Source organism: Dendropsophus ebraccatus, chromosome 2 (assembly GCF_027789765.1).
Source record: "Dendropsophus ebraccatus isolate aDenEbr1 chromosome 2, aDenEbr1.pat, whole genome shotgun sequence".
NCBI classification, from domain to species: domain Eukaryota; kingdom Metazoa; phylum Chordata; class Amphibia; order Anura; family Hylidae; genus Dendropsophus; species Dendropsophus ebraccatus.
The window spans coordinates 204,323,936-204,349,333 of record NC_091455.1 but is presented as its reverse complement, the minus strand read 5'-3'; the positions used below and the strand labels follow the sequence as shown (position 1 = coordinate 204,349,333).

Here is a 25,398-nt window from a genome sequence, read left to right as displayed (position 1 = left end):
CCCCCCCTCCCCCGGCGGCCATCATTTCCAAGATGGCCGCCGCCATCGCTGTGAACCGACTAATGTCGGTTCACAGCGATGGAGAAGTTAAAATGAATGAAAGCCCCATGCTCTCCGCCACCGGAGGTAGCGGAGAGCATGGGGCAGTCATCGGGGACCCCCCTGTTGGGTTCCGGTACAAGCGATCAGCGGTATATACTATATACCGCTGATCGCTTGTACCATGTGCATCCAGGCACTTTTTATCCCCTGTCACCATGAATGATTGGTGACAGGGGATAAAAAGTGATGTCCCCCCACCCCCCAAGTCGCCCCCCACCCCCCCTGTCACCCCCGTCCCCCAGTCCCCCCCCCTTCCCCATATACTCACCTGCTCCTGGAGCTCCTTCCTCCTCGACGTCCTGGCTGGTTATGAAGTGCGCATGCGCTTCACAACCGGCCAACTCTGAAAATTTAAAGTGACAGAGACCAATTTGGTCTCTGTCACTGAACTATGATTACTGAGATAGAAAATATCTAAGTAATCATAGTAATACAGTGAAAATGAATATGTAAAGTACAAAAAGTGACAAACATACAAAAAAATTGCAGTTTACTCCCAGATTACCCCTAACCCCTCCCCAGATTACCCGTAACCACCGCACGTTGCCCGTAACCACCACAAATTGCCAGTGACCCCCTCCCGATTGCCCGTAACCACCCCAAATTACATGTACCCACCCCAGATTACCTATAAGCACTTCAGTTTATCAGTAACAATCCCAGATTGTCTGTAACCCTTCCAGGTTGCACATAACCCCCCCAGGTTCCCCGTAATCATGCCAGATTACATGTAACCCCCCCCCCAGATTGCACGTAACCACCGCGTGTTGCCTCTGACCACACCACGATGCCTCTGACCACCGCACGTCGCCTCTGACCACCGCACGTCGCCTCTGACCACGCCACGGCGCCTCTGACCCCCTCCAGATTGCGGTGCCCATGCCAGATTACAGGTATCCACCCCAGATTGCCCGTAACCACCCCACGTTGCCCGTAACCACCCCAGATTGTCTGTAAGCACTGCAGGTTGCCCGTAACCACCCCACGTTGCCCGTATCCACCCCAGATTGTCTGTAAGCACTGCAGGTTGCCCGTAACCACCCCACGTTTCCGGTAACCATCCCAGATTGTCTGTAAGCACAGCAGATTGCCCGTAACCAGCCCACGTTGCCTGTAACCACCCCACGTTGCCGTAACCACAGCAGGTTGCCCGTGACCACCACACGTTGCCCGTAACCACCCCACGTTGCCTGTAACCACCCCAGGTTGCCGTAACCACAGCAGGTTGCCCGTGACCACCCCATGTTGTCCGTAACCACCCCAGATTACCTGTAACCACCTCAGGTTGCCCATAACCACCCCTGGTTGCCCGTAACCACCCCACATTACCTGTAATCTCATTTTTTTTTATTTTATTTTAGTAACTGCGCTATTCTAATAACCATTACTAGCTGCGGTTTTGCTCCTGTAAATTGGCGCTCCTTCCCTTCTGAGCCCTGCTGTGTGCCCATACAGTGGTTTATGCCCACATATGGGGTACCGTTGTACTCAGGAGAACCTGCGTTACAGATTTTGGGGTACATTTTCTCTCCTGTTCCTCGTCAAATTGAGAAATTTCAAACTAAACCAACATATTATTGGAAAAATTCGAGTTTTTCATTTTTACTGGCCAATTTTGAATACTTTCCTCTAATACCTGTGGGGTAAAAATGGTCACCACACCCCAAGATGAATTCTTTGAGGGGTGCACTTTCCAAAATGGGGTGACTTTTGGGGGGAATCTATTCTGCTGACACTACAGGGGCTCAGCAAACGCACCTGGCGCTCAGAAACTTCTTCAGAAAAATCTGCACTGAAAATGCTAATTGGCGCTCCTTCCCTTCTGAGCCCTGCTGTGTGCCCATGCAGTGGTTTATGCCCACATATGGGGTACCGTTCTACTCAGGAGAACCTGCTTTACATATATTGGGGTGACATTTCTCTCCTGTTCCTCGAGAAATTGAGAAATTTCAAACTAAAGGAACATATTATTGGAAAAAATCGAGTTTTTCATTTTTACTGTCTACTTTTGAATACTTTCCTCAATTACCTGTGGGGTCAAAAAGCTCACCACACCCCAAAATAAATTCTTTGAGGGGTGCACTTTCTAAAATGGGGTGACTTATTGGGAGATTTTACTCTGCAGACACTACAGGGGCTCTGCAAACGCACCTGGCGCTCGGAAACTTCTTCAGCAAAATCTGCATTGAAAAAGCTAATTGGCGCTCCTTCCCTTCTGAGCCCTCCTGTGTGCCTATGCAGTGGTTTATGCCCACATATGGGGTACCATTGTACTCAGGAGAACCTGCGTTACAAATTTTGGGGTACTTTTTTCCTCTTGTTCCTCATAAAATTGAGAAATTTCAAACTAAAAGAACATAATATTGGAAAAATTTGAGTTTTTCATTTTTACTGTCTACTTTTGAATACTTTCCTCTAATACCTGTGGGGTCAAAATGGTCACCACACACCAAGATGAATACTTTGAGGGGTGCACTTTCCAAAATGGAGTGACTTATGGCGAGATTTTACTCCGCTGGCACTACAGGGGCACTGTAAACGCACCTGGCGCTCGGAAACTTCTGCAGCAAAATCTGCATTGAAAAAGCTAATTGGCGCTCCTTCCCTTCTGAGCCCTCCTGTGTGCCCATGCAGTGGTTTACGCCCACATATGGGGTACCATTGTACTCAGGAGAACCTGCGTTACAAATTTTGGGGTACTTTTTTCCTCTTGTTCCTCGTGAAATTGAGAAATTTCAAACTAAACGAACATATTATTGGAAGAATTCGAGTTTTTCATTTTTACTGTCTTCTTTTGAATACTTTCCTGTAATACCTGTGGGGTCAAAATGGTCACCACACACCAAGATGAATTCTTTGAGGGGTGTACTTTCCAAAATGGGGTGACTTATGGGGGGTTTTCTCTCTGCTGACACTACAGGGGCACTGCAAACGCACCTGGCGCTCAGAAACTTCTTCAGCAAAATTTGCATTGGAAAAGCTAATTGGCGCTCCCTTCCTTCTGAGCCCTGCTGTGTGCCCATACAGTGGTTTACGCCCACATATGGGGTACCGTTGTACGCAAGAGAACCTGCATTACAAATTTTGGGGTGCTTTTTGTCTCATATTCCTTTTAAAAATGAGAAACTTTAATATAAACGTATATATTATTGGAAAATTAAAATTTTCAATTTTTTTACTGCCTAATAGTGAATACTTTTCTCCAGCCCCTGTAGGGTTAAAATGCTTATTATACCCCTAGATTAATTCTTTAAGGTGTGTAGTTTCCAAAATGGGGTCACTTATGGGGGTTTTCAGGATACCAGACTTCTAAATCCATTTAAAAAAAGAACTGGTCCCTAAAAAAATCAGTTTCACAAAAATGTGATAATTTGCTGATAAATTTCTAAGCCCCATAACACCCTAAAAAAGTAAAATATGTTTACCAAATTATGCCAGAATAAAGAAGACATATTGGTAATGTGACTTAGTAACTAATTTATGTGCTACGACTTTCTTTTTTTAGAAGCAGAGAATTTTAAAGTTCATAAAATGCAAATTTTTAAAATTTTTCATGATATTTTGATGTTTTTCACAAAAAACACACAAAGTAGTGACCAAATTTTGCCACTAACATAAAGTGCCATATGTCACGAAAAAACAATCTCAGAATCGCTAGCATACGTTAAAGCATCACTGAGCTATAAGAGCATAAAGTGAGACAGGTCAGATTTTGAAAAATTAGCCTGGTCATTAAGGCCCAAACTAGCTGCAGCACGAAGGGGTTAATAGTGGATTGAAAAACTGGTGCTGATGGCGGACTGCACCACCAGGATCTCTGCAGAATAGCGGCCGCACAAAACTGACGTCATTTTTCTCTGGCGCCGCTAGGGATCATGGCCGGAGTGTATACTATCTGTATGTATATATATATACTAGGTGTATACACTCCGGCTGGGATTCCCTCAGCTGCAGCACTTACGTGAGTTCCGTAGTAATCACGGCCGTTGTTGAAAATCGGCAACAATGGCCTTGATTACTACTGAACTTATGTAGTGTGAACATGGCCTTTTTTGCATAGATCTGATCTGCGGTTTTTTTTTTTTTTTTTTTTTACAGACCTCCCGGATGTATCATCCGTATCCTATGCTATTGGTAATCACAATCCACAGCGATAGAAATCTGTGCTCTAAGGTAAACCGTGATTACAGATCCCCAATTATGGACAACTTTCCAGGACGTGTGAATAAGGCCTAAACATCCATGTCCGGGCACCGTGCCATGTTGTCCGGTCTCCATAGCAACATCCATGTCCCGGGCACTGCCAGCCCCCCCTTCCCGCCCTGTGGTCCGCTCTCCCGGGCACTGCCAGCCTCCCCCTCCCGCCCTGTGGTCCGCTCTCCCGGGCACTGCCAGCCTCCCCCTCCCGCCCTGTGGTCCGCTCTCCCGGGCACTGCCAGCCTCCCCCTCCCGCCCTGTGGTCCGCTCTCCCGGGCACTGCCAGCCTCCCCTTCCCGCCCTGTGGTCCGCTCTCCCGGGGCCTCCCCCTCCCGCCCTGTGGTCCGCTCTCCCGGGCACTGCCAGCCTCCCCCTCCCCCTCCCGCCCTGTGGTCCGCTCTCCCGGGCACTGCCAGCCTCCCCCTCCCCCTCCTGCCCTGTGGTCCGCTCTCCCGGGCACTGCCAGCCTCCCCCTCCCGCCCTGTGGTCCGCTCTCCCGGGGCCTCCCCCTCCCGCCCGGGATGTAGCAGAGCCGGGGGAGGGGCTCTATTGTCGGTTATGATCTGGGAGGAAACTTTGTGAAACTTTCGCTTTCATTTCTTGGAGAAGGAAAAACGCAGCTGCGTCTTGAGGTCCCGGACTATCAGCCGCCGCCCCCGGTGCAGGGCCCAGGTGAGGGGGTGAGAGCGCCCCCCGGAGGGCGGGGAGGGGAGGAGGGGGCTCAGTATCGGCTCAGACCTCACTACCGGCCGCTTTATTGTTTACATGTGGGGCTGATTCTACAGCTAGACTCTGGGAGATGAAGGGTTAATGTAACTCCTATCAGCCAATCAGAGAGCAGCAGAGTCACTACAGGTAACGGCTGAATCCTGGTATATAACCTGTATATAGTGCCCCCTGCCCCCAAGCCTGTATATACAGTGCCCCCTGCCCCCAAGCCTGTATATACAGTGACCCCCGCCCCCCAGCCTGTATATACAGTGACCCCTGCCCCCAGCCTGTATGTACAGTGACCCCCGCCCCCCAGCCTGTATATACAGTGACCCCAGCCTGTATATACAGTGCCCCCTGCCCCCAAGCCTGTATATACAGTGACCCCCGCCCCCCAGCCTGTATATACAGTGACCCCTGCCCCCAGCCTGTATGTACAGTGACCCCCACCCCCCAGCCTGTATATACAGTGACCCCAGCCTGTATATACAGTGCCCCCTGCCCCCAAGCCTGTATATACAGTGACCCCCGCCCCCCAGCCTGTATATACAGTGACCCCCGCCCCCCAGCCTGTATATACAGTGACCCCCACCCCCCAGCCTGTATATACAGTGACCCCCGCGCCCCCAGCCTGTATGTACAGTGCCCCCTGCCCCCAAGCCTGTATATACAGTGACCCCCGCCCCCCAGCCTGTATATACAGTGACCCCTGCCCCCAGCCTGTATGTACAGTGACCCCCGCCCCCCAGCCTGTATATACAGTGACCCCAGCCTGTATATACAGTGCCCCCTGCCCCCAAGCCTGTATATACAGTGACCCCCCCCCCCCCAGCCTGTATATACAGTGACCCCCGCCCCCCAGCCTGTATATACAGTGACCCCCACCCCCCAGCCTGTATATACAGTGACCCCCGCGCCCCCAGCCTGTATGTACAGTGACCCCCGCCCCCCCAGCCTGTATGTACAGTGACCCCCGCCCCCCAGCCTGTATATACAGTGACCCCCGCCCCCCCAGCCTGTATGTACAGTGACCCCCGCCCCCCCCAGCCTGTATGTACAGTGACCCCCGCCCCCCAGCCTGTATATACAGTGACCCCCACCCCCCAGCCTTTATATACAGTGACCCCGCCCCCAGCCTGTATATACAGTGACCCCGCCTGCATATACAGTGACCCCTGCCCCCCAGCCTGTATATACAGTGCCCCTGCCCCCTAGCCTGTATTTACAGCGACCCCAGCCCCCCAGCCTGTATATACAGTGACCCCAGCTTGTGTATACAGTGACCCCTGCCCCTCCAGCCTGTATATACAGTGACCCCCCCCAGCCTGTACAGTATATACAGTGACCCCTGACCCCCCCAGCATGTGTATACAGTGACCCTTACCCCCCCAGTATATGCAGCAACCCCCGCCCCTCCAGCCTGTATATACAGCGACCCCTGCCCCCCAGCCTCTATATACAGTGACCCCTGACCCCCAGCCTCTATATACAGTGACCCCATCCGGTATATACAGTAACCCCCGCCCCCCAGCCTGTATATACAGTGACCCCTGCCCCCCTGCCTCTATATACAGTGACCCCTGACCCCCAGCCTGTATATACAGTGACCCCCGCCCCCCAGCCTGTATATACAGTGACCCCTGACCCCCAGCCTGTATATACAGTGACCCCCGCCCCCAAGCCTGTATATACAGTGACCCCTGACCCCCATCCTGTATATACAGTGTTCCCTGCCCCTCCAGCCTTCATATACAGAGCCCCCGCCCCCCAGTCTGTATATACAACGACCCCTGCCCCCACTGCCTGTGTATACATTGACACACACACACACCCTTCTCGCCTGCATATACAGCGACCCCTGCCAACCTGTATCTCCAGGTATCCGGTCTGTCTGAGGGCAGAGTGGTGGCATGGGCAGGCAGTATCTCCAGGTATCCGGCCAGGCAGTATCTCCAGGTATCCGGCCAGGCAGTATCTCCAGGTATCCGGCCAGGCAGTATCTCCAGGTATTTAGCCTGTCTGAGGGCAGAGTGGCGGCGGGGCAGGCAGTATTTCAGGTATCCGGCCTGTCTGAGGGCATAGTGGTGGTAGGGCAGGCAGTATCTCCAGGTATCCGGCCTGTCTGAGGGCAGAGTGGTGGCGGGGCAGGTAGTACCTCCAGGTGTCTGGCCTGTCTGAGGGCATAGTGGTGGCGGGGCAGGCAGTATCTCCAGGTATTTAGCCTGTCTGAGGGCATAGTGGTGGCGAGGCAGGCAGTATCTCCAGGTATCCGGCCTGTCTGAGGGCAGAGTGGCGGTGTGGCAGGCAGTATCTCCAGGTATCCGGCCTGTCTGAGGGCAGAGTGGCGGCGGGGCAGGCAGTATCTCCAGGTATCCGGCCTGTCTGAGGGCATAGTGGCGGCGGGGCAGGCAGTATCTCCAGGTATCCGGCCTGTCTGAGGGCAGAGTGGCGGTGTGGCAGGCAGTATCTCCAGGTATCCGGCCTGTCTGAGGGCAGAGTGGTGGCGGGGCAGGTAGTACCTCCAGGTGTCTGGCCTGTCTGAGGGCAGAGTGGTGGCGGGGCAGGTAGTACCTCCAGGTGTCCGGCCTGTCTGAGGGCATAGTGGTGGCGGGGCAGGCAGTATCTCCAGGTATTTAGCTTGTCTGAGGGCATAGTGGTGGTGTGGCAGGCAGTATCTCCAGGTATCCGGCCTGTCTATGGGCAGAGTGGCGGCTGGGTAGGCAGAACTTTTATCCTAAGTCATAGCCCAGCATTTTCCCATCTGTATATAGTATATATATATATATATATATATATATGTGTAGTATATAATCTAGCTCTTTCTCTGTACCAGGTGACACCCACTCTCTCATGGCTGACAGACGAGGTGTGGAGGTGTCGGGCCTCCCCACTATCCTCTATGACAGTGATATTATGAAAGATAAGCTACAGATTCACTTCATGCAACGCAAAAATGGCGGTGGATGTGACGTGGTGGTTCACTACCCCACAGAGGAGGCGGGCACGGCGCTACTGCTGTTTGAGGACGAGAAAGGTGACAAATTATCTGCTACTTGTGTAACTGAGCTGACATTGACATTACCGTCCCCTACCTTCTGCTGAACCTTTGAGGCCACATATACACGTCAGTAGTGCAGCCCCATCAACAGATAGTGATCTGTTCCGCGCTACAATATGTGCCTTTTTTTTTGCAGCACAGATCACAGCCCATACACATGTGCGGCCATTTAAGAACATTGGTCCTATGTTTTGTCGGCAACTGCGGACAGAACTATGGCCGTGTGGATAAGGCCTGAATGTCTATTATGAAAAAGGTTGATCAGACTACAGAGGGATTGTTTGTAGTCTGTCACCATGGAGACAGACATTGCTGCAGGCCTAGGGCACGGAGGCTTTAGGCCCCGCCCCATTGACCGACGCACCACCAAAATAAAATCTGTTTTTGACCATACCCGTCCCAGGAGGAAGGCAGACCCCAGGACCGGGCATGGCATGGCGACGACTAGAGACCAGTACTGGCCGTTTGGGGTGGGTGGCGGCCAGTACAGATTCTCTTTAACATAAATTTTGTTATAGTGGCGCAGAGGATTCTGGGCAGAAGGCACTCCCTGAATATAGAAGACTGTATCTACCCACTGGATGTGAGGCGCCCCCAGCCTCGCGGCTCCTCGGTAAGTGTCCATCCTCCACTCGCTGATATGTTATATGCAGGTCTTAGATAAGTGTGATGTAAGTCCAACGTTTGTCCCCAAACTGCACTAATGTGAGACTTTTGTATGGCAGAAAACTAGTGAACAAGCCATAATAACAGTATATCAGAAAGCTGCAAATCAATACAATGATCCAGCTTTATCTATTACTACGAATCTTCTTCTTTAACCCTTTGCGTCCTGTAATGCTTTTCTTTGTGTCTTCCTCTGCAGTGCTCCATGCCTGTTAGGACGTCCTTAGACCTGACATATTTCGGCAATGTCTGGGAGGTGAAGAAGCTCCTGGAGCGACACAGGCTGTCTATATATCATAATGGCAGCAACGTACTGGGCATCAAAGGGGATTTCTGTGATTTGACAAGTTGTCGTCTGGAGCTGTATAAGATCCTCAGTAGGAAAGATCCTGCAAACAAACACGGGTCATTGGAATCTACAGTGAGTAGACGTCTGCAATCTGAGAGGAGGGATGGAAGAGCAGTGCAGAGAGAAACGCAAGCCTCAGAGCTGAAATCACCATCATCCCATCCGAGCAAAAGACCTAAAGAAAGAGAAAACGTGGCACAGGACAAAGTCACAAGAGGGCATGGGAATAAACTTGGTGGCCCAACCCAACGCTCCTCCCCAAGTACAGAACATCATACGTCGTCGACAAGATCTTCCAGACCGCCAACGCCAACACGTGGCCAGAAACCCCCCGGATCACTGTCCCAGTTTTTCCACGTAGATTCTGCAATCCACACATATTTTACAACATTCAGTCAAGACAAGATTGATAACATTCTAAGACAACATAACATTGATATGAAAGAACAAAATGGTGAAGGCTTTACCAGCATCACATTGACCTCACTGGCAGCAGTGCAGCCAGAAGACTTTGAAGAGGCTTGCTCAGAAATGAAAGCACTGTATAACTATTATAATGAGCGTCTTCGGACAGAAAACATTGAGTTGCCGACCAGCTCAAGGCTTTCGAATCAAGAAATCACTGGAATGATCCAGAAGTATTTATTAAAGCTGAAGATCTGTTCAATGCCGGTGGATGATGCCACACTGTGTATTATCGGCCCCTCAGTGAAGACTCTAAACTTCTTACAGGAATGGAGAGGATCTCGTGGCCAACTGGCTAGAGATATCATAGGAGAGACTCCAGGTTTTGGCATTGCCCGTTCCCCCGCCATAGGGCTGGACAGTAAGGACTCGGCTAGAAATGACAAGAATTCAACACAACCTGGAGTGTCAGAAGGAAGCACGGGAGGACATGAGGGTGGCCATGATGCACACAGTCGAGGAAAAGAAAAGATACCTATTGAGAAACTCAGTTCAGTAGAACCTACGACAGGAAGACATCTGATATCAGAGGAGAAGGGGAGAAGAGCACCACAGGGCGTATCCCCGGCCACAGAGCACGAGACACCACCATCATCCTCATCCCCATCCCATCTAAGTAGACCACCTGAAGATAGAAGAAACATGGCACAAGATCATACGAATAATCGTGGTAGTCCAACCCAACCTTCAGCATCATCCACAACATCAGCAAGAACACCAACACACGGCCAGAAAGCCTCCACCCTCAGATCACCATCCTATTCCTTTTACATAGACCCTGCTGTCCACACATATGTAAGAACATTAAAACGAGACAAGATTGATAGCTTGCTAAGACAACATAACATTGATATGAAAGAACAAAATGGTGAAGACTTTACCAGCATCACATTGACCTCACTGGCAGCAGCACAGCCTGAAGACCATGAAAAGGCTTGCTTAGCGATAAAAGATAGATATAGCTATTATTATAATCATCTTCAGCTAGAAACCATTGAGCTTCCAACTGACTTGAATCAAGAAATCATCAGAACCATACCAAGATATTTACTAGAGCATGAGATCTGTTTATTGTCAGTGGACACAAACACGCTGTATGTTATCGGTCCTCGAAAGGAAGTTCAAAAGTTTAAACAGTGTTGGGGAGGGTTTGGCAGCACCCGTTCCCCCGCCATAGGGCTGGGCAGTAAGGACTCAACACAACCTGGAGTGTCAGATAGAAGGGCCAGAGGGCATGAGGGTGGCCATGATGCCCATAGTCGAGGAAAAGAGAAGATTTCTATGGAGAAACTCGGTTCAGTGGAATCTACGGCAGGAAGACACCTGATATCAGAGGAGAATAGGAGAAGAGCACCGCAGGGCGTAACCCGGCCACAGAGCAGGAGACACCACCATCATCCTCCTCATCACCATCCCATCTAAGTAGACCACCTGAAGATAGGAGACACATGGCTCAAGATCATATGAATAATCTTGGTAGTCCAACGCAACCTTCCTTCCCAAGCACAGGTCCTCATACGTCATCATCCACAACATCAGCAAGAACACCAACACACGGCCAGAAAGCCTCCACCCTCAAATCACCATCCTATTCCTTCTCCGTAGACCCTGCAGTCCACACATATGTAAGAACATTCAGACAAGAGTTGATTGAGGAACTTCTAAAACATCACAAATTTCATATGAAAGAACAAAATGGTGAGGGCTTTACCAGCATCACATTGACCTCACTGGCACCAGTGAAGCCAGAAGACTTTGAAGAGGCTTGCTCAGAAATAAAAAATACCTATAACTATTATGATAATCACCTTCAGAAAGAAACCATTGAGTTCCCAACCAGCCTGAGTAAAAAAACCACCAGAATTATAAAAATATCTTTACTAGAGCTTAAGATCTGTTTATTGTCAGTGAACGGCAACGCGCTGAATGTTATCGGCCTATTGGAAGGAGTTCTACGGTTTAAGCAGAGGTGGAGGGGAACTTCAGGTTCTGGCAGCGCCCGTTCCCCAACCATAGGGATGGACAGTAAGAACTTAGCTAGAAATAGCAAGAACTCAACACAACCTGGGGCGTCTGATGGAAGGACGAGAGGACGCGAGGGTGTCAGTGATGTCCATGAAAGCAAAAGATACCCTCTGCAACAAGGACCAGGCTCTACTAGAGGGAAACCCCCTGCCAATCACATGAGAGAACGCTGGAAATGACAGCTTCTAATATCATCAGGGCCAGTGACAACAGCCAGACTGCTGAAGCTTATTGGCCCCCTAGGTAGTACTGGGCCCCTATCCACATACAGCAGTACCTTCATTTATCACATTTTATATCTATAAGGACTCGGCAGAGATGAATTTGTCATTGAATTTCTAACTTGCAGTCCTATGTAACAGTTATATTTAGCACCATGTTACCTTACATAGGACTGCAAGCGACACTTAGCACGATCTTTACCAGTGTGTTTTACCTGAGATGTTACATAGGGCTGCAGGCACTGACATTATGCAAAAGAAACTGACAAATGATTGATTCTATTTAGTTATGAAATAGTTAAAATGATTAAATCAGTGAATATTTTAGCGTCTCATTCATTGACTTCTGTTATAGATAAATTATTACACCATCATTCTTAGGCCTCGTTCACATCACGTTTTGGCCTCCCGTCATCTGTATATGGCAGGAGGACTCCTATACCTGGGATAGAAGGCTGCAATATATCCCACTGTAAAGGCTTACAGAAGGGAGGCCCTGGGGGAACCTCTGATGATGTCACTGACCATATATGGACAGTGACATCATCAGAGCTTCTTCAGGGAAAGCCATGTCATGGTGCAAAACAACACATGGTCACAATTTTTGGTGCAAAGCCCGGACTTGTGCTATTCTGAGATGTAAGTGCCAAGTGGGTGGAGCTTAGTGTACAGGAAGCAGTTTCATATGAAGGGGGCGTGGCTGTCTGACTACAGAGGTGATGTAATGCTGATTTACAGGTGGCCTTACACTCATCTGGATTTATCAGAAGACATAGGTCTGTGATCGGACACTGCTGAGGGTTTACTTATACCAGTACCAGTCATCGTGCAGGTTTTTCCGATCAGTATGCAGTTACTCCTGCTGCCAGAAGATCTGGTAACTATGGATACGTCCATGTTGGTTGTGCATGAGCCCTATTCTAACTCAATAAGGCTAGTGTATAGAAGTCACCCGGCGTGGACGTTGCCATGGTTACCAGATCAGACCAGCATTTCTAGTAAATACTCCTCAGTGTTAATCTATGAGTGGTGTTGAGTGGACATCCCGAAAGTGTTGGCATTCATCTCCCAGCTTGTGGAGAAGTTGGATGCCACCCCAGGAAGTCCTAAAAAACATGGATACTGCTCTAGGCCATAGGCTGTATTCATGCTTACATGGCAGCCCTAGGGCGACATTGAACTTTTCCAGACACTGGGAAGAGATTTATCAAACATGGTGTAAAGTGATACTGGCCCAGTTGCCCCTAGCAACCAATCAGATTCCACCTTACATTCCTCACAGACTCTTTGGAAAATGAAAGACATAATCTGATTGGTTGCTAGGGGCAACTGAGCCACCATGTTTGATAAATCTCCCCCCGAGAGTTGAAAGCCGAATCCGGTCACTTTCGGGACGTCCGCTCAAGACTGCTATGAGAGGTTTACAGAACATCACAATTTTGTATCATGCAGTTCGGGCCTTGCAGACAATCCAACATTGTGAATAGTCTCCATCACTGTCAGCAAGCGGACATGGGGAATACTGAAGAATTTAAATGACAGAACAGTCATTGTACAATGATTATATATCATCAGATCAGATGTGAACACCTGCAAGGAGGAAGTCAAGGAACCTGAAAGCTCCTGAGCCGTGTAACGTCAGGAAGTGGCGAATACAAAAAACAGATTTAGCAACTCAGATCTCTGCGCAGAGAGGAAATGGTGTCACCCGTACGATATACAGTGCTATAGAGCGATTCCCAGAAATAAGAGCTGTGCATTATGGGTACACTAAAATGGTTTCATCATTTGGCATTGTATAAAAGCTGCAGACAGGATATAGAGGCTGTCTGATCACATGTAATATCAATGATGTCATACAGGAGGCGGGGCTGTGACTACCTCTCAGACATCATATATGCAGTGGGGAAAATAAATATTTGTTACACTGCTGATTTTGCAGTTTTTCCCACTTACAAGGATGGAGTGGTGTGTAATTTTTATCATAGGTAAACGTCACTTGTGAGAGACAGGCCACTCCAGGACCTGGAAATGCTTCTTCTCCCTAGTTGCCCTGGCTGTGTGCTTTTTCGGGTCATTGTTATGCTAGAAGACCCAGTCACCACCCATCTTACCAAGGGAAGGAGGTTGTTGGCCAAAATCTCGCATGACATATTCCCATCCATCCTCTGTTGAATACGGTGAAGTCATTCTGTCCCCTTTACAGAAAATCACCCCCAAAGTATGATGTTTCCACCCCCATGATACTGTATTCTTGGGGTTGTACTCATCCTTGTGTGCCCTGCAGGATTATAATCCAAGGTGGCGTAGTGTATTACTAGCGGTAATCTTTTAGACTGTGGTCCCAGCTCTCTTCAGGTCATTGACCAGGGCCTCCCATGTAGTTCTGGGCTGATACCTAACCTTTTTCAGAATCATCCTTACCCCCATAAGGTGAGATCTTGCATGGAGCCCCAGGCCGAGGAAGATTGACAGTCATCTTGGGTTTCATCAATTTTCTAATAATTGCACCGACAGTTGTTGTCTTCTCACCAAGCTGCTTGCCTATTGTCCTATAGCCCATGCCAGCCTTGTGCAGGTTGATAGTATTGTCCTTGGTGTCCTTAGACAACTCTTTGGTCTTTGACATGATGGAGAGGTTGGAGTGTGATTGATTGATTGATTAATTAATTGATTGATTGAGTGGACAGTTTTTTTTGTTTTTTTTTTACAGGTAACAAGTTCAAACAAGTGCAATTAATCCAGGTAATGGAGTACAGCGTAGGAGGAGCTTCTCAAAGAAAAACTTAGAGAGATCGTTTACACAGAGAGATTTATCTGACAGATTTTTGAAGCCAAAGCCAGGAACAGACTATAAACAAAGAACAGGTCCTAAAAGAAAAGACTGAGATTTCTCCTCTTTTTTTAGATCCATTCCTGGCTTTGGCTTTCAAAATCTGTCAGATAAATCTCTCTGTGTAAACGCACCATAATTCTTGCTGGTTGGTCAATGATCAAATACTCATTGCATACAATAAAATGCCATTAAAATTACAAATGCAAATAAATTAATTATTTAAAAATCATACAGTGTGATTTTCTGCAATATTTTATAGGTTCTGCCTCAGGTGCAGTGTACCTACGATATAAATTGCACCTCTACATTCTCTGTATCTGGGAAAACTTGCAAAATCAGCAGTGTATCAAATCCTTATTTTCCTCACTGTAGGGGCAGGTTGTCGGCAGTAATGGATGAATAAGTTGATCACATATGCTTATAGTATGTCAGTGATATAAACAAGTTCTTAGACCATAATGCCATAAATACATATGTATAGAATGTATCCATCTATTCCCCTTTCCTTCATCCATCCCCTCCATGGTTGAACTTGATGGACATGTGTCTTTTTTAACCTTAATATGTAACTATGTCATACAGGGGGCGGGGCTGTGACTACCTCTCAGACATGCTATACAGGCTGGTTGTCAGCAGTAATGGATGAATAGCTGTCCCTGTAGTATTAGTTGTTTGGATCTCATGTCTGACTAGTGAAGTCATACAGGGGACAGGGCTGTGACTACTTCTCAGACATCATATATACAGGCTGGTTGTCAGTCTGGGGTTATCACAATCCATAAAAATTATTTTTATTAACAAAATATTGAAAACCAACTCTAGGATCTGTCAGGTTAGGTTTGCGGTAATATGTATATACGCTGTAGGCCAGGACCACCATCTTGACATTTTCTATGGGCCACATCTCCTCTATGTACAGCCCTTAAATATACCTCAAATTATGAAACTTACATTGTGACAGAAATTACATTAATATTACTCACTGGGATCATGGAATATAGATCACTGGGATAACATCATTACTATAAATCACTGGGATGACATCATAGATCACTGGGATAACATCATTACTATAAATCACTGGGATGACATCATCATTGTAGATCACTGGGATGACATCATTACTATAGATCACTGGGATGACATCATTACTATAAATCACTGGGAGGACATCATAGATCATTGGGATGACATCATCACTAGATCACTTAGATAACATCATTACTATAAATCACTGGGATGACATCACTATAGATCACTGGGATAACATCATTACTATAAATCACTGGGATGACATCACTATAGATCACTGGGATAACATCATTACTATAAATCACTGGGATGACATCACTATAGATCACTGGGATAACATCATTACTATAAATCACTGGGATGACATAGATCACTGGGATGACATCATTATATAGATCACTGGGATTAAATTATTACTATAATCACTGGAATGACATCATTATCATATAGGTGACTGGGATTACATCATCATTGGTCACTGGGATGACATCATCACTAGATCACTTAGATAACATCATTACTATTAATCACTGGGATGACATCATCACTATAGATCACTGGGATAACATCATTACTATAAATCACTGGGATGACATCATAGATCACTGGGATGACATCATTATATAGATCACTGGGATTAAATTATTACTATAATCACTTGGATGACATCATCATCATATATGTGACTGGGATTACATCATTGTTATAGATGACTGGGATGACATCATCACTATAGATCACTGGGATGACATCATCGTTATAGATCACTGGGATTATTGGTTTTAGTTCAGCATTACAGATTACTTCATATTCCGGCATCCTCCATGATCACTGATGTTGGATTCGGGGAGTTTTCCTCTATACAATATATACGTTTATACTATTTCTTCCTATTTCTTGATGTTCCCCTTTAGCCGGCGCCAGTGATCAGTGACCAAGGATTGGCGGCAGTAGTCATGTAGAGATGATGACATCACCATTGACATGGCTCATGCCTTTACCCGCAGTCAGGACAGCCAGCTGTGGTCTCATTTGCTCACATTCATTGTCGTCTCTCCACCACCGGCACAGTCATCACTTCACTTCCTTTCAATGGTCCCCGCCTGAAACCGCACCAGGAAGTCACAGACCGGCTCTCGCCTTTGCTCAGTCTTCCTGTGCACTTGTAGATTTTACTCTGGTCCTTCGCTTTGTCTTATTCTCCAAACCAGGTAGAGCGCCCCTTCCTGGCGGGATGGCGGAGCAGGAGAGCTTGGAATATGGGAAGGCGGACTTTGTTCTCTTGGATAATGTGACCATGGAGGACTTTATGGCAAATCTGAAGCTCAGGTAAGTGAAAGGGAATCTCCTCTCGGAAACTGTCAAAGAAGAACTCCATCTAAGTGACTGATCCATAAATGGGGACTGTAAAATCAAAGCCCTATCTCAAAGCCCTAGGCTCAAAGATCCTCAAGGTGGCATCTGCCCCATATGACGTGTTCTACTCAGATGGTAAATTTGAGTGGAATTCCCCTTTAACATGTAAAATAAGGTACTACTGGTGTAAGATGTGATGCGCTCAGTATCAGTTCCCATGTCTGGGGTCAATGGAAAACCCTCTTGGACTGGACAGCGCTTGCAGTTGGGTAGGGGGCAGAGCGGGCCCAGAGCAAAATCTAGACCAGCCCCCCCCCCTCCCCACCATGTGCAGTTCATAATGTTTTTTTATGTGAAAATTAAGTCCTATATATATAATTATCTTGTCCTATGTATCCATTATGAGAAATGAGAAATTCATTACATGTGATGTTTTACAGCGTAGACAGAATGTGGGCGGATAATGAATTGCTCATCTTCAGAGACCACAATACCCTGAGCACCTAGATGTAGAGACACACCCAGGACCGAGCCATAGGGGATCACAGTAAGAGAAGCATAGCTAAGAGTGTCAGGGTCACCTGTACTGATCCTGAGTTCCATCCTGTATTATACTCCAGAGCTGCACTCACTATTCTGCTGGTGTGGTCACAGTGTACATACATCACATTACTTATCCTGTACTGATCCTGAGTTCCATCCTGTATTATACTCCAGAGCTGCACTCACTATTCTGCTGGTGGGGTCACAGTGTACATACATCACATTACTTATCCTGTACTGATCCTGAGTTCCATCCTGTATTATACTCCAGAGCTGCACTTACTATTCTGCTGGTGGGGTCACAGTGTACATACATTACATTACTTATTCTGTACTGACCCTGAGTTACACCCAACTATTCTACTAATGGAGTAACTAGAACTAACTTCCCCATGCATTTTAGGTGCTTGATTTACATGTTAAAGTGGTACTGTGCAGTGTCCATGTATAGAGAATTAGCAGATACTGAGGATTACACCAAAGTTCCAGGAATGCAGGCCCCACTTTGTGGGTGAAGCTAACCATCGGAGGACCCATAAGGAAACCTAGTGCATTGCAGCAGAGTTCTCGGCTTTAATTGCTCTTACCTAACTGCTGTCTTGGAATCCTGTCGAGTAATCAGGATGAGAAGAGGACAGCCGCCCGGCATGGATAGGATTCCTGTTTTCCCTGTCTACAGTAGCCTCACCACAGGAGACACTGGCCTAACATAGCTAGGACTGAGGATACTGGAAGAAAAAGATAGTCTCTGATTAGAAAGTTCCCACATATGAGTCCTGGCCTCTAGGCCCTTCTCTGGAAAAGTACTGCAGCAGGAACTCAATCTCTTTGCTCTCTCTCTAACTGAATACTGCATAAAATTGGCCCAAACCTCTTCCACTTAAACATAAATACCCCTCAGGGAGCAAAGTACAATATCAGCCCAGAATATATATACAGTATATACAATGGCGGATTATAATGTGGGCGGTTTGGGCGGCCGCCCGGGGCCCAAGGCTCCGGGGGGGCCCGCGCCGCCCACATTAAGATCTTGCATAGCAGCGCCAGCAGCACATCACTTTCGGGGCCCAATGGGCCCCCGAGTGATGTTCTGCTGTGGCGCGCTGTTGTCGGAGTCCGCCGCGGCACCGCCCCCTCTCTCCTTGCCGTCTTTGCGGTGCCCGTACTTCTCTCCTGGCGGCGTGATGACGTCACATCCTGCGCGCCGCCAAGCAGAGAAGTTCGGGCACCGCGGGGCTGCACTGTGAGCTTCCGGCCTGCTCTCTCTGCCGGAAGCTCACCCTGGCTCCCTGCCGCCCGAATATACCCCTTGCCACCCGGCTGTACCCCTTGCCCCTTAGCTGCTCTCCATGCCGCCCCATCTTCTCCCCCTGCTGCTACCCCCATCATCTTCTCCCCTGCTGCTACCCCCATCATCTTCTCCCCCTGCTGCTACCCCCATCATCTTCTCCCCCTGCTGCTACCCCCATCATCTTCTCCCCCTGCTGCTACCCCCATCATCTTCTCCCCCTGCTGATACCCCCATCATCTTCTCCCCCTGCTGATACCCCCATCATCTTCTCCCCCTGCTGCTACCCCATCATCTTCTCTCCCTGCTGATACCCCCATCATCTTCTTCCCCTGCTGCCACCCCCATCATCTTCTCCCCCTGCTGCCACCCCCATCATCTTCTCCCCCTTCTGCTACCCCCATCATCTTCTCCTCCTGCTGATACCCCCATCATCTTCTCCCCCTTCTGCTACCCCCATCATCTTCTCCCCCTGCTGATACCCCCATCATCTTCTCCCCCTGCTGATACCCCCATCATCTTCTCCCCCTGCTGCTACCCCATCATCTTCTCCCCCTGCTGATACCCCCATCATCTTCTCCCTCTGCTGCTACCCCCATCATCTTCTCCCCCTGCTGCCACCCCCATCATCTTCTCCCCCTGCTGCTACCCCCATCATCTTCTCCCCCTGCTGATACCCCCATTATCTCCCCCTGTTGCCACCCCCATCATCTTCTCCCCCTGCTGCTACCCCCATCATCTCCCCCTGCTGCCACCCCCATCATCTTCTCCCCCTGCTGCTACCCCCATCATCTTCTCCCCCTGCTGATACCCCCATCATCTTCTCCCCCTGCTGCTACCCCCATCATCTTCTCCCCCTGCTGCCACCCACATCATCTTCTCCCCCTGCTGATACCCCCATCATCTTCTCCCCCTGCTGCTACCCCCATCATCTCCCCCTGCTGCCACCCCCATCATCTTCTCCCCCTGCTGCTACCCCCATCATCTTCTCCCCCTGCTGCCACCCCCATCATCTTCTCCCCCTGCTGCTACCCCCATCATCTTCTCCCCCTGCTGCCACCCCCATCATCTTCTCCCCTGCTGCCACCCCCATCATCTTCTCCCCCTGCTGATACCCCCATCATCTTCTCCCCCTGCTGCTACCCCCATCATCTTCTCCCCCTGCTGCTACCCCCATCATCTTCTCCCCCTGCTGCTACCCCCATCATCTTCTCCCCCTGCTGCTACCCCCATCATCTTCTCCCCCTGCTGCTAACCCCATCATCTTCTCCCCCTGCTGCCACCCCCATCATCTTCTCCCCCTGCTGCCACCCCCATCATCTTCTCCCCCTGCTGCCACCCCCATCATCTTCTACTCCTGCTGCTACCCCCATCATCTTCTCCCCCTGCTGCCACCCCCATCATCTTCTCCCCCTGCTGCCACCCCCATCATCTTCTCCCCCTGCTGCTACCCTTCATCATCTGCTGCCACCCCCATCATCTTCTCCCCCTGCTGCTACCCTTCATCATCTTCTCCCCCTGCTGCTACCCTTCATCATCTTCTCCTCCTGCTGCCACCCCCATCATCTTCTCCCCCTGCTGCTACCCCCATCATCTTTTCCCCCTGCTGCTACCCTTCATCATCTTCTCCTCCCGCTGCTACCCTTCATCATCTTCTCCTCCCGCTGCCACCCCCATCATCTTTTCCCCCTGCTGCTACCCCCATCATCTTCTCCCCCTGCTGCTACCCCCATCATGTTCACCCCCTGCTGCTTCCCTGCCTTCCCAGCTTCCCCCCCCCCTCCCCGGCCTCATTTGCCCCAGCTTCTCCCCCTGTCGCCCCAGCTGCCTCCCTTCCCCAGTCACCCCCAGCTCCCCGCCTGCAGTTGAGTTGGGGCCGGAGAAGTCTTCATGATGCTGCGCCAAATAGAGAGGAAAGGAAAAAGTGAGCGACGGCAATCGGAGAAGACGTCACCTGTGAGTCATTAGTAACTGCACTGTAATCACTTATAGGCTGGGCTCACACACAGTATATTTCAGTCAGTATTGTGGTCCTCATAGCAACCAAAACCAGGAGTGGATAGAAAACACAGAAAGGCTCTGTTCACACAATGTTGTAATTGAGTGGATGGCCGCCATTTAATGGCAAATATTTGCTGTTATTTTAAAACAATGGCTGTTATATTGAAATAATGGACGTTATTTACTGTTATATGACGGCCATCCACTCAATTACAACATTGTGTCAACAGATCCTTTCTGTGTTTTCCATCCACTCCTGGTTTTGGTTGCTATGAGGACCTGACATGAGGACCAAATACTGCCTGAAATATACATAGTGTGAACCCAGCCCTATAGTGTGCAGAGCCTGTGTACCATTGGGGTCTAAATGGGTCAGTGTTTTGTTTGCGGTAGTGTACTGACACAGCCCCGGGGTCACTACAGTACACTAGCGAAAACTTTTAAACTAGAACCCAACTACAACTGCAGGCACTACAACTCCCAGCATATTATGAGGGCTGCAGACTGTCAGTACATGCTGGGAGTTGTAGTGCATGTAGCTGTTGTAGTTTGGTCCTAGGTGCATCATACACTGGATTCTTTGTGGCATATAAGAATACATAGATCTGTGGGGGCTCAGTGCAGGGAAGTGACCCCAGAACATCACTAATAGGGGATAGAACAAAAACACCCCCCCTATCCCCTATTAGTGATGTTCTGGGGTCACTTCTATATACTGATCCCCCTCAGACCTATGTATTCTTATATACCCCACACAGCCTGCTGGGGTGGCTGGGGGGGGGGCCCAGGTTGGGTGGACAGCCCGGGGCCCAGGGTACATTTAATCCGCCACTGAGTATATATATATATATATATATATATATATATATATATATATATATATATATATATGTATTGAGGATTAAACCCAGCATACAGGACAGGAGAAGTGGTACTGTGCACTGCCCATATATATACAGAATAAGAGCAGATACTGAGGATTACACCCAGTATACAGGACAGGAGAAGTGGTACTGTGCAGTGTCCATATATACAGAATAAGAGCAGATACTGAGGATTACACCCAGTATACAGGACAGGAGAAGTGGTACTGTGCAGTGTCCATATATACAGAATAAGAGCAGATACTGAGGATTACACCCAGCATACAGGACAGGAGAAGTGGTACTGTGCACTGTCCATATATACAGAATAAGAGCAGATACTGAGGATTACACTAAGTATACAGGACAGGAGAAGTGGTACTGTGCAGTGTCCATATATACAGAATAGGAGCAGATACTGAGGATTACACTAAGTATACAGGACAGGAGAAGTGGTACTGTGCACTGTATATATACTGAGGATTACACCCAGCATACAGGACAGGAGCAGTTGTACTGTGCAGTGTCCATCATTACATCTCACATCTTCCTGCAGTGTGTGGGTGTTAAGAAGCAGGAAGCTTGGGACTGTGTGATAGTGCTGTGTCTGTGCCCGCTGGGTGTTATCGGTGAGACCACCACACAGACTCCACCAGATGAGCGCAGTATAATGCTATCTCCCTGTCACTGATATATGATGACGAACGTAAATATTGTGTGGAAAATACTGTGCATGACGGGCTTAGATACACCAACTCGACAGACGGTATCACACCTAATAGTTTAGATACACAAATACATGGTCAATAGAGAAAATGGCGACCTGTGGCAACAAACCATCATGGAATTAGATACAGCAGATAAGTGGACAGTATCACACATGATATGATTAGATACATTGGTTCAGCAGTATCACACATAAGAGGCTTAGATACTCTGCCACAGCAGCATTATTGCAGTAAACCCAAAAGCTGACAATCTTTTTCCCCGCAGGTTTGGGTGCGGCCGGATCTACACATACATTGGGGAAGTTGTCGTGTCTGTGAACCCTTATAAGAACATGGATCTATATGGGAAAGAAATGATTGAATATTACCGGGGAAGAGAACTGTATGAGAGACCCCCACATCTCTACGCCATCGCAGATGCAGCATATAAGGCCATGAAGCGCAGAGCCAAGGACACGTGTATCGTTATATCAGGTGGGGGTCATTCACTGCTTAAATCTGAATGAAGCCTCAACCAAATGCTAATGTAAACTAAATCGCTGATTCCCTAATCGGTAGACTGAACCCTGAGACTTCTATAGAATGTATAATGACAGTGCCCTGAAAAAGTCTACAAATCTCCTGCCTGCTCATTCTGTGTCTATACTGCCACCACTGGCCAAATAGAGTACTGCAGCAATTCTTATATGTAGCGTATTGTGTTTTTGTTCCTCCCACAGGAGAAAGCGGAGCAGGGAAGACTGAAGCCAGCAAGTACATCATGCAGTACATTGCGGCTATAACCAACCCCACACAACGAGAGGAGGTGGAAAGGTGAGTGAGGAATCATGTTTGGGGGGGGGGGGGTTCTACACAACGGCAAGATTATTAGAAGCCGCCGAGCAAGGACCAACTCAACCCTCCTAATTTTTCTTAGAAAGGCATTAGTAACTTTAGTTCTGCCAATAAAGTGTGTATAAAATAGTGCCATGTAGTGCCCATATGACGGTACAGTATAATACTGCTATATAGTAAGTATAGTATATATAGTATAGTATAGTAAGAAACTGTTCAGTATAACAGAGTTTCCTCAAGAGCTAAGAACATTCAGCTAATCATGAAGGTTGTGGGACTGAGAAATTGCAGCAGACACTACTATAACAACTGCTATAAGAGTAGCCTGCAGCTTCTGGGCTTCATACTAAGCAGACTGTCAGGCGTGGTTGTACATCCCATCACGGTCCCATCATCATCTTCCTTTGTGGTAGAAATGACCATAATACAATGACCACTTAAAGACGCAGGTTAGTGTTATCTCCATGTCTGATCATTCCTAGGGTGAAGAACGTTCTTCTTAAATCCAACTGTGTCCTTGAAGCCTTCGGAAACGCCAAAACCAACCGAAATGACAACTCTAGTAGATTCGGTAAATACATGGACATCAACTTTGACTTCAAGGGAGACCCAACTGGTGGCCACATCAATAACTATCTCCTGGAGAAGGTGAGAGGAGTCCTGACCCCACAAACTTACATACATAGAGTCTCCATCTTGGCGTAGACCAGGCACTAAAAGTAATGTCTTCTTATTCCAGTCTCGGGTTCTGAAGCAGCAGCCGGGGGAGAGGAACTTCCACTCGTTCTACCAGGTGTGTGGACTGTGGGGAGATGCTTCAGGGAAGGGGACAATATGATATGAAGTTGTGTCCACAGGAGGGGAAGAGACTGGTCATGGCCGTCATCCATCATGGGTCAGGACACTGAGGCCTCCATATAAAATATAACATTTGCACATACATATTACATGTGACTGCCAGGTTTGCCCTCATCTAATCGGAGACGGGGCAGTTCTTGTACCAGGACCCTCTATATTCTCCATCTGGGCCCTGCCATCAGTGTGCCCTATAATACGTGTCTCTCAGTGTCGCCACCTGCTGTCATCTCTGATGCCTCCTCTATATCTGCTGTGAGAATAATCTTCTTATGAAAATCTTTCTCCTGTCAGCTCCTCCTGGGGGCCCCTGAAGCATTGCTGAGCTCGTACCACCTGCAGAGGGACCCCACATTATACGTCTTCACCAAAGAGGGCGCTAACAACAACGTAAGTTTCCAATCCCACAAAAATTATTCCTATTGATTATTGAATGAGAGAGCTAGGGACCCTGTGCGTCTGTGGTCTCCTACAGATATCCTTATTGTTTCTATAGAATGTATATATAGGGTTGCTGTGACTGAACAAGAAACATAGGATTATCTCCAGCCAAACCAGAGTCTTCTCCACCTGTCCTAACAGCCATAAGGGCATGGTGGGAGTTGTTGTTTTGCAATAACTGGAGAGCCAAAGATTAAGGACAATGTTTTAGGGCCCTATTTCACCGGACAAATATCGTTCAGATTATTGTTAAATTGTTCGAATCTAAACGATAATCGTTCCCTTGAAATGCAGTTAACGATTAACGACCGAACGAGAAATCATTAATCGCTTTATAAAGGCCCTATTCCATGGAACGATTATCGTAAGTATTCGGCCGATATCGGCCGCTACGGACGATAATCGTCCCGTGGAATCGTTCATGTCGGCTGATCGTTGCAGTCGCTTGTTTTGCGACATGTTGAAAAACAAGCGACTGATACAGCAACGATCTGCTGCCGTCGCTCCGTTGAATAGTAGCATCGGCAGCAGACGCTGCTGTATCCTATGGACTGCCCGGACGATCAGCGATCACCCGGGCAGCCCCCCCCCGCAGCTCCCCGCCGCCCCTCCCGCACTCACTCGCTTGCTGCAGCCGCGTTGAATAGCGGCGGCAGCGAGCGGGGAACGAGGAGAAAACAAGCGCTGAGAGCGCTCGTTTGCTCCTCTAGACGGCCAGTGGAATAGGGCCTTAAGACCTGGACCTATTTTTATCGTTGCTCGTTCGCAAAACGTTCGCAAATCGTTCGCATTGAATAAGACGTCGTTCGGTCGTTCACAGTAGATAC

General features: G+C 48.3%; 2 protein-coding genes across 7 annotated transcripts in view; both read left to right on the top strand.

Moving 5' to 3' along the window:
• The first annotated feature begins 6,898 nt into the window (after window positions 1-6,898).
• On the top strand, window positions 6,899-12,119 carry RBM43 (RNA binding motif protein 43). The gene is made up of 4 exons (XM_069959206.1): window positions 6,899-7,016; window positions 7,844-8,044; window positions 8,587-8,681; window positions 8,934-12,119. Exons 2-4 carry the CDS (start codon window positions 7,861-7,863, stop codon window positions 10,968-10,970), a joined length of 2,316 nt encoding a protein of 771 aa, XP_069815307.1. The 5' UTR covers window positions 6,899-7,016; window positions 7,844-7,860; the 3' UTR covers window positions 10,971-12,119.
• Window positions 12,120-12,161: 42 nt separating this feature from the next.
• LOC138783896 (unconventional myosin-Ig-like) overlaps window positions 12,162-25,398 on the top strand; it is a 91,142-nt gene continuing 77,905 nt past the window's right edge. For 2 of the 6 annotated variants that reach the window (XR_011361769.1, XR_011361768.1), the window contains exons 1-7: window positions 12,183-12,433; window positions 16,577-16,991; window positions 22,707-22,915; window positions 23,161-23,254; window positions 23,758-23,923; window positions 24,015-24,068; window positions 24,425-24,520. Coding sequence is in view for 4 of the 6 variants with exons in the window: in XM_069959205.1 (XP_069815306.1) it covers window positions 16,627-16,991; window positions 22,707-22,915; window positions 23,161-23,254; window positions 23,758-23,923; window positions 24,015-24,068; window positions 24,425-24,520 (984 nt within the window). In the remaining 2 variants the exon portion in view is untranslated. Of the gene's footprint in view, window positions 12,434-16,576; window positions 16,992-17,485; window positions 17,566-22,706; window positions 22,916-23,160; window positions 23,255-23,757; window positions 23,924-24,014; window positions 24,069-24,424; window positions 24,521-25,398 lie in introns of those variants that run through there. The other 4 variants (XM_069959205.1, XM_069959204.1, XM_069959202.1 and 1 more) reach the window with 4 other exon arrangements.

What these genes read in the sequence shown, in the direction of transcription:
- RBM43 (XM_069959206.1), top strand. Translation starts at nt 7,861, where the DNA reads ATGGCTGACAGACGAGGTGTGGAGGTGTCGGGCCTCCCCACTATCCTC. An exon ending in GCTGTTTGAGGACGAGAAAG is followed by an intron (nt 8,045 to 8,586) that starts GTGACAAATTAT and finishes ATTTTGTTATAG; the next exon opens with TGGCGCAGAGGATTCTGGGC. An exon ending in CCCAGCCTCGCGGCTCCTCG is followed by an intron (nt 8,682 to 8,933) that starts GTAAGTGTCCAT and finishes CTTCCTCTGCAG; the next exon opens with TGCTCCATGCCTGTTAGGAC.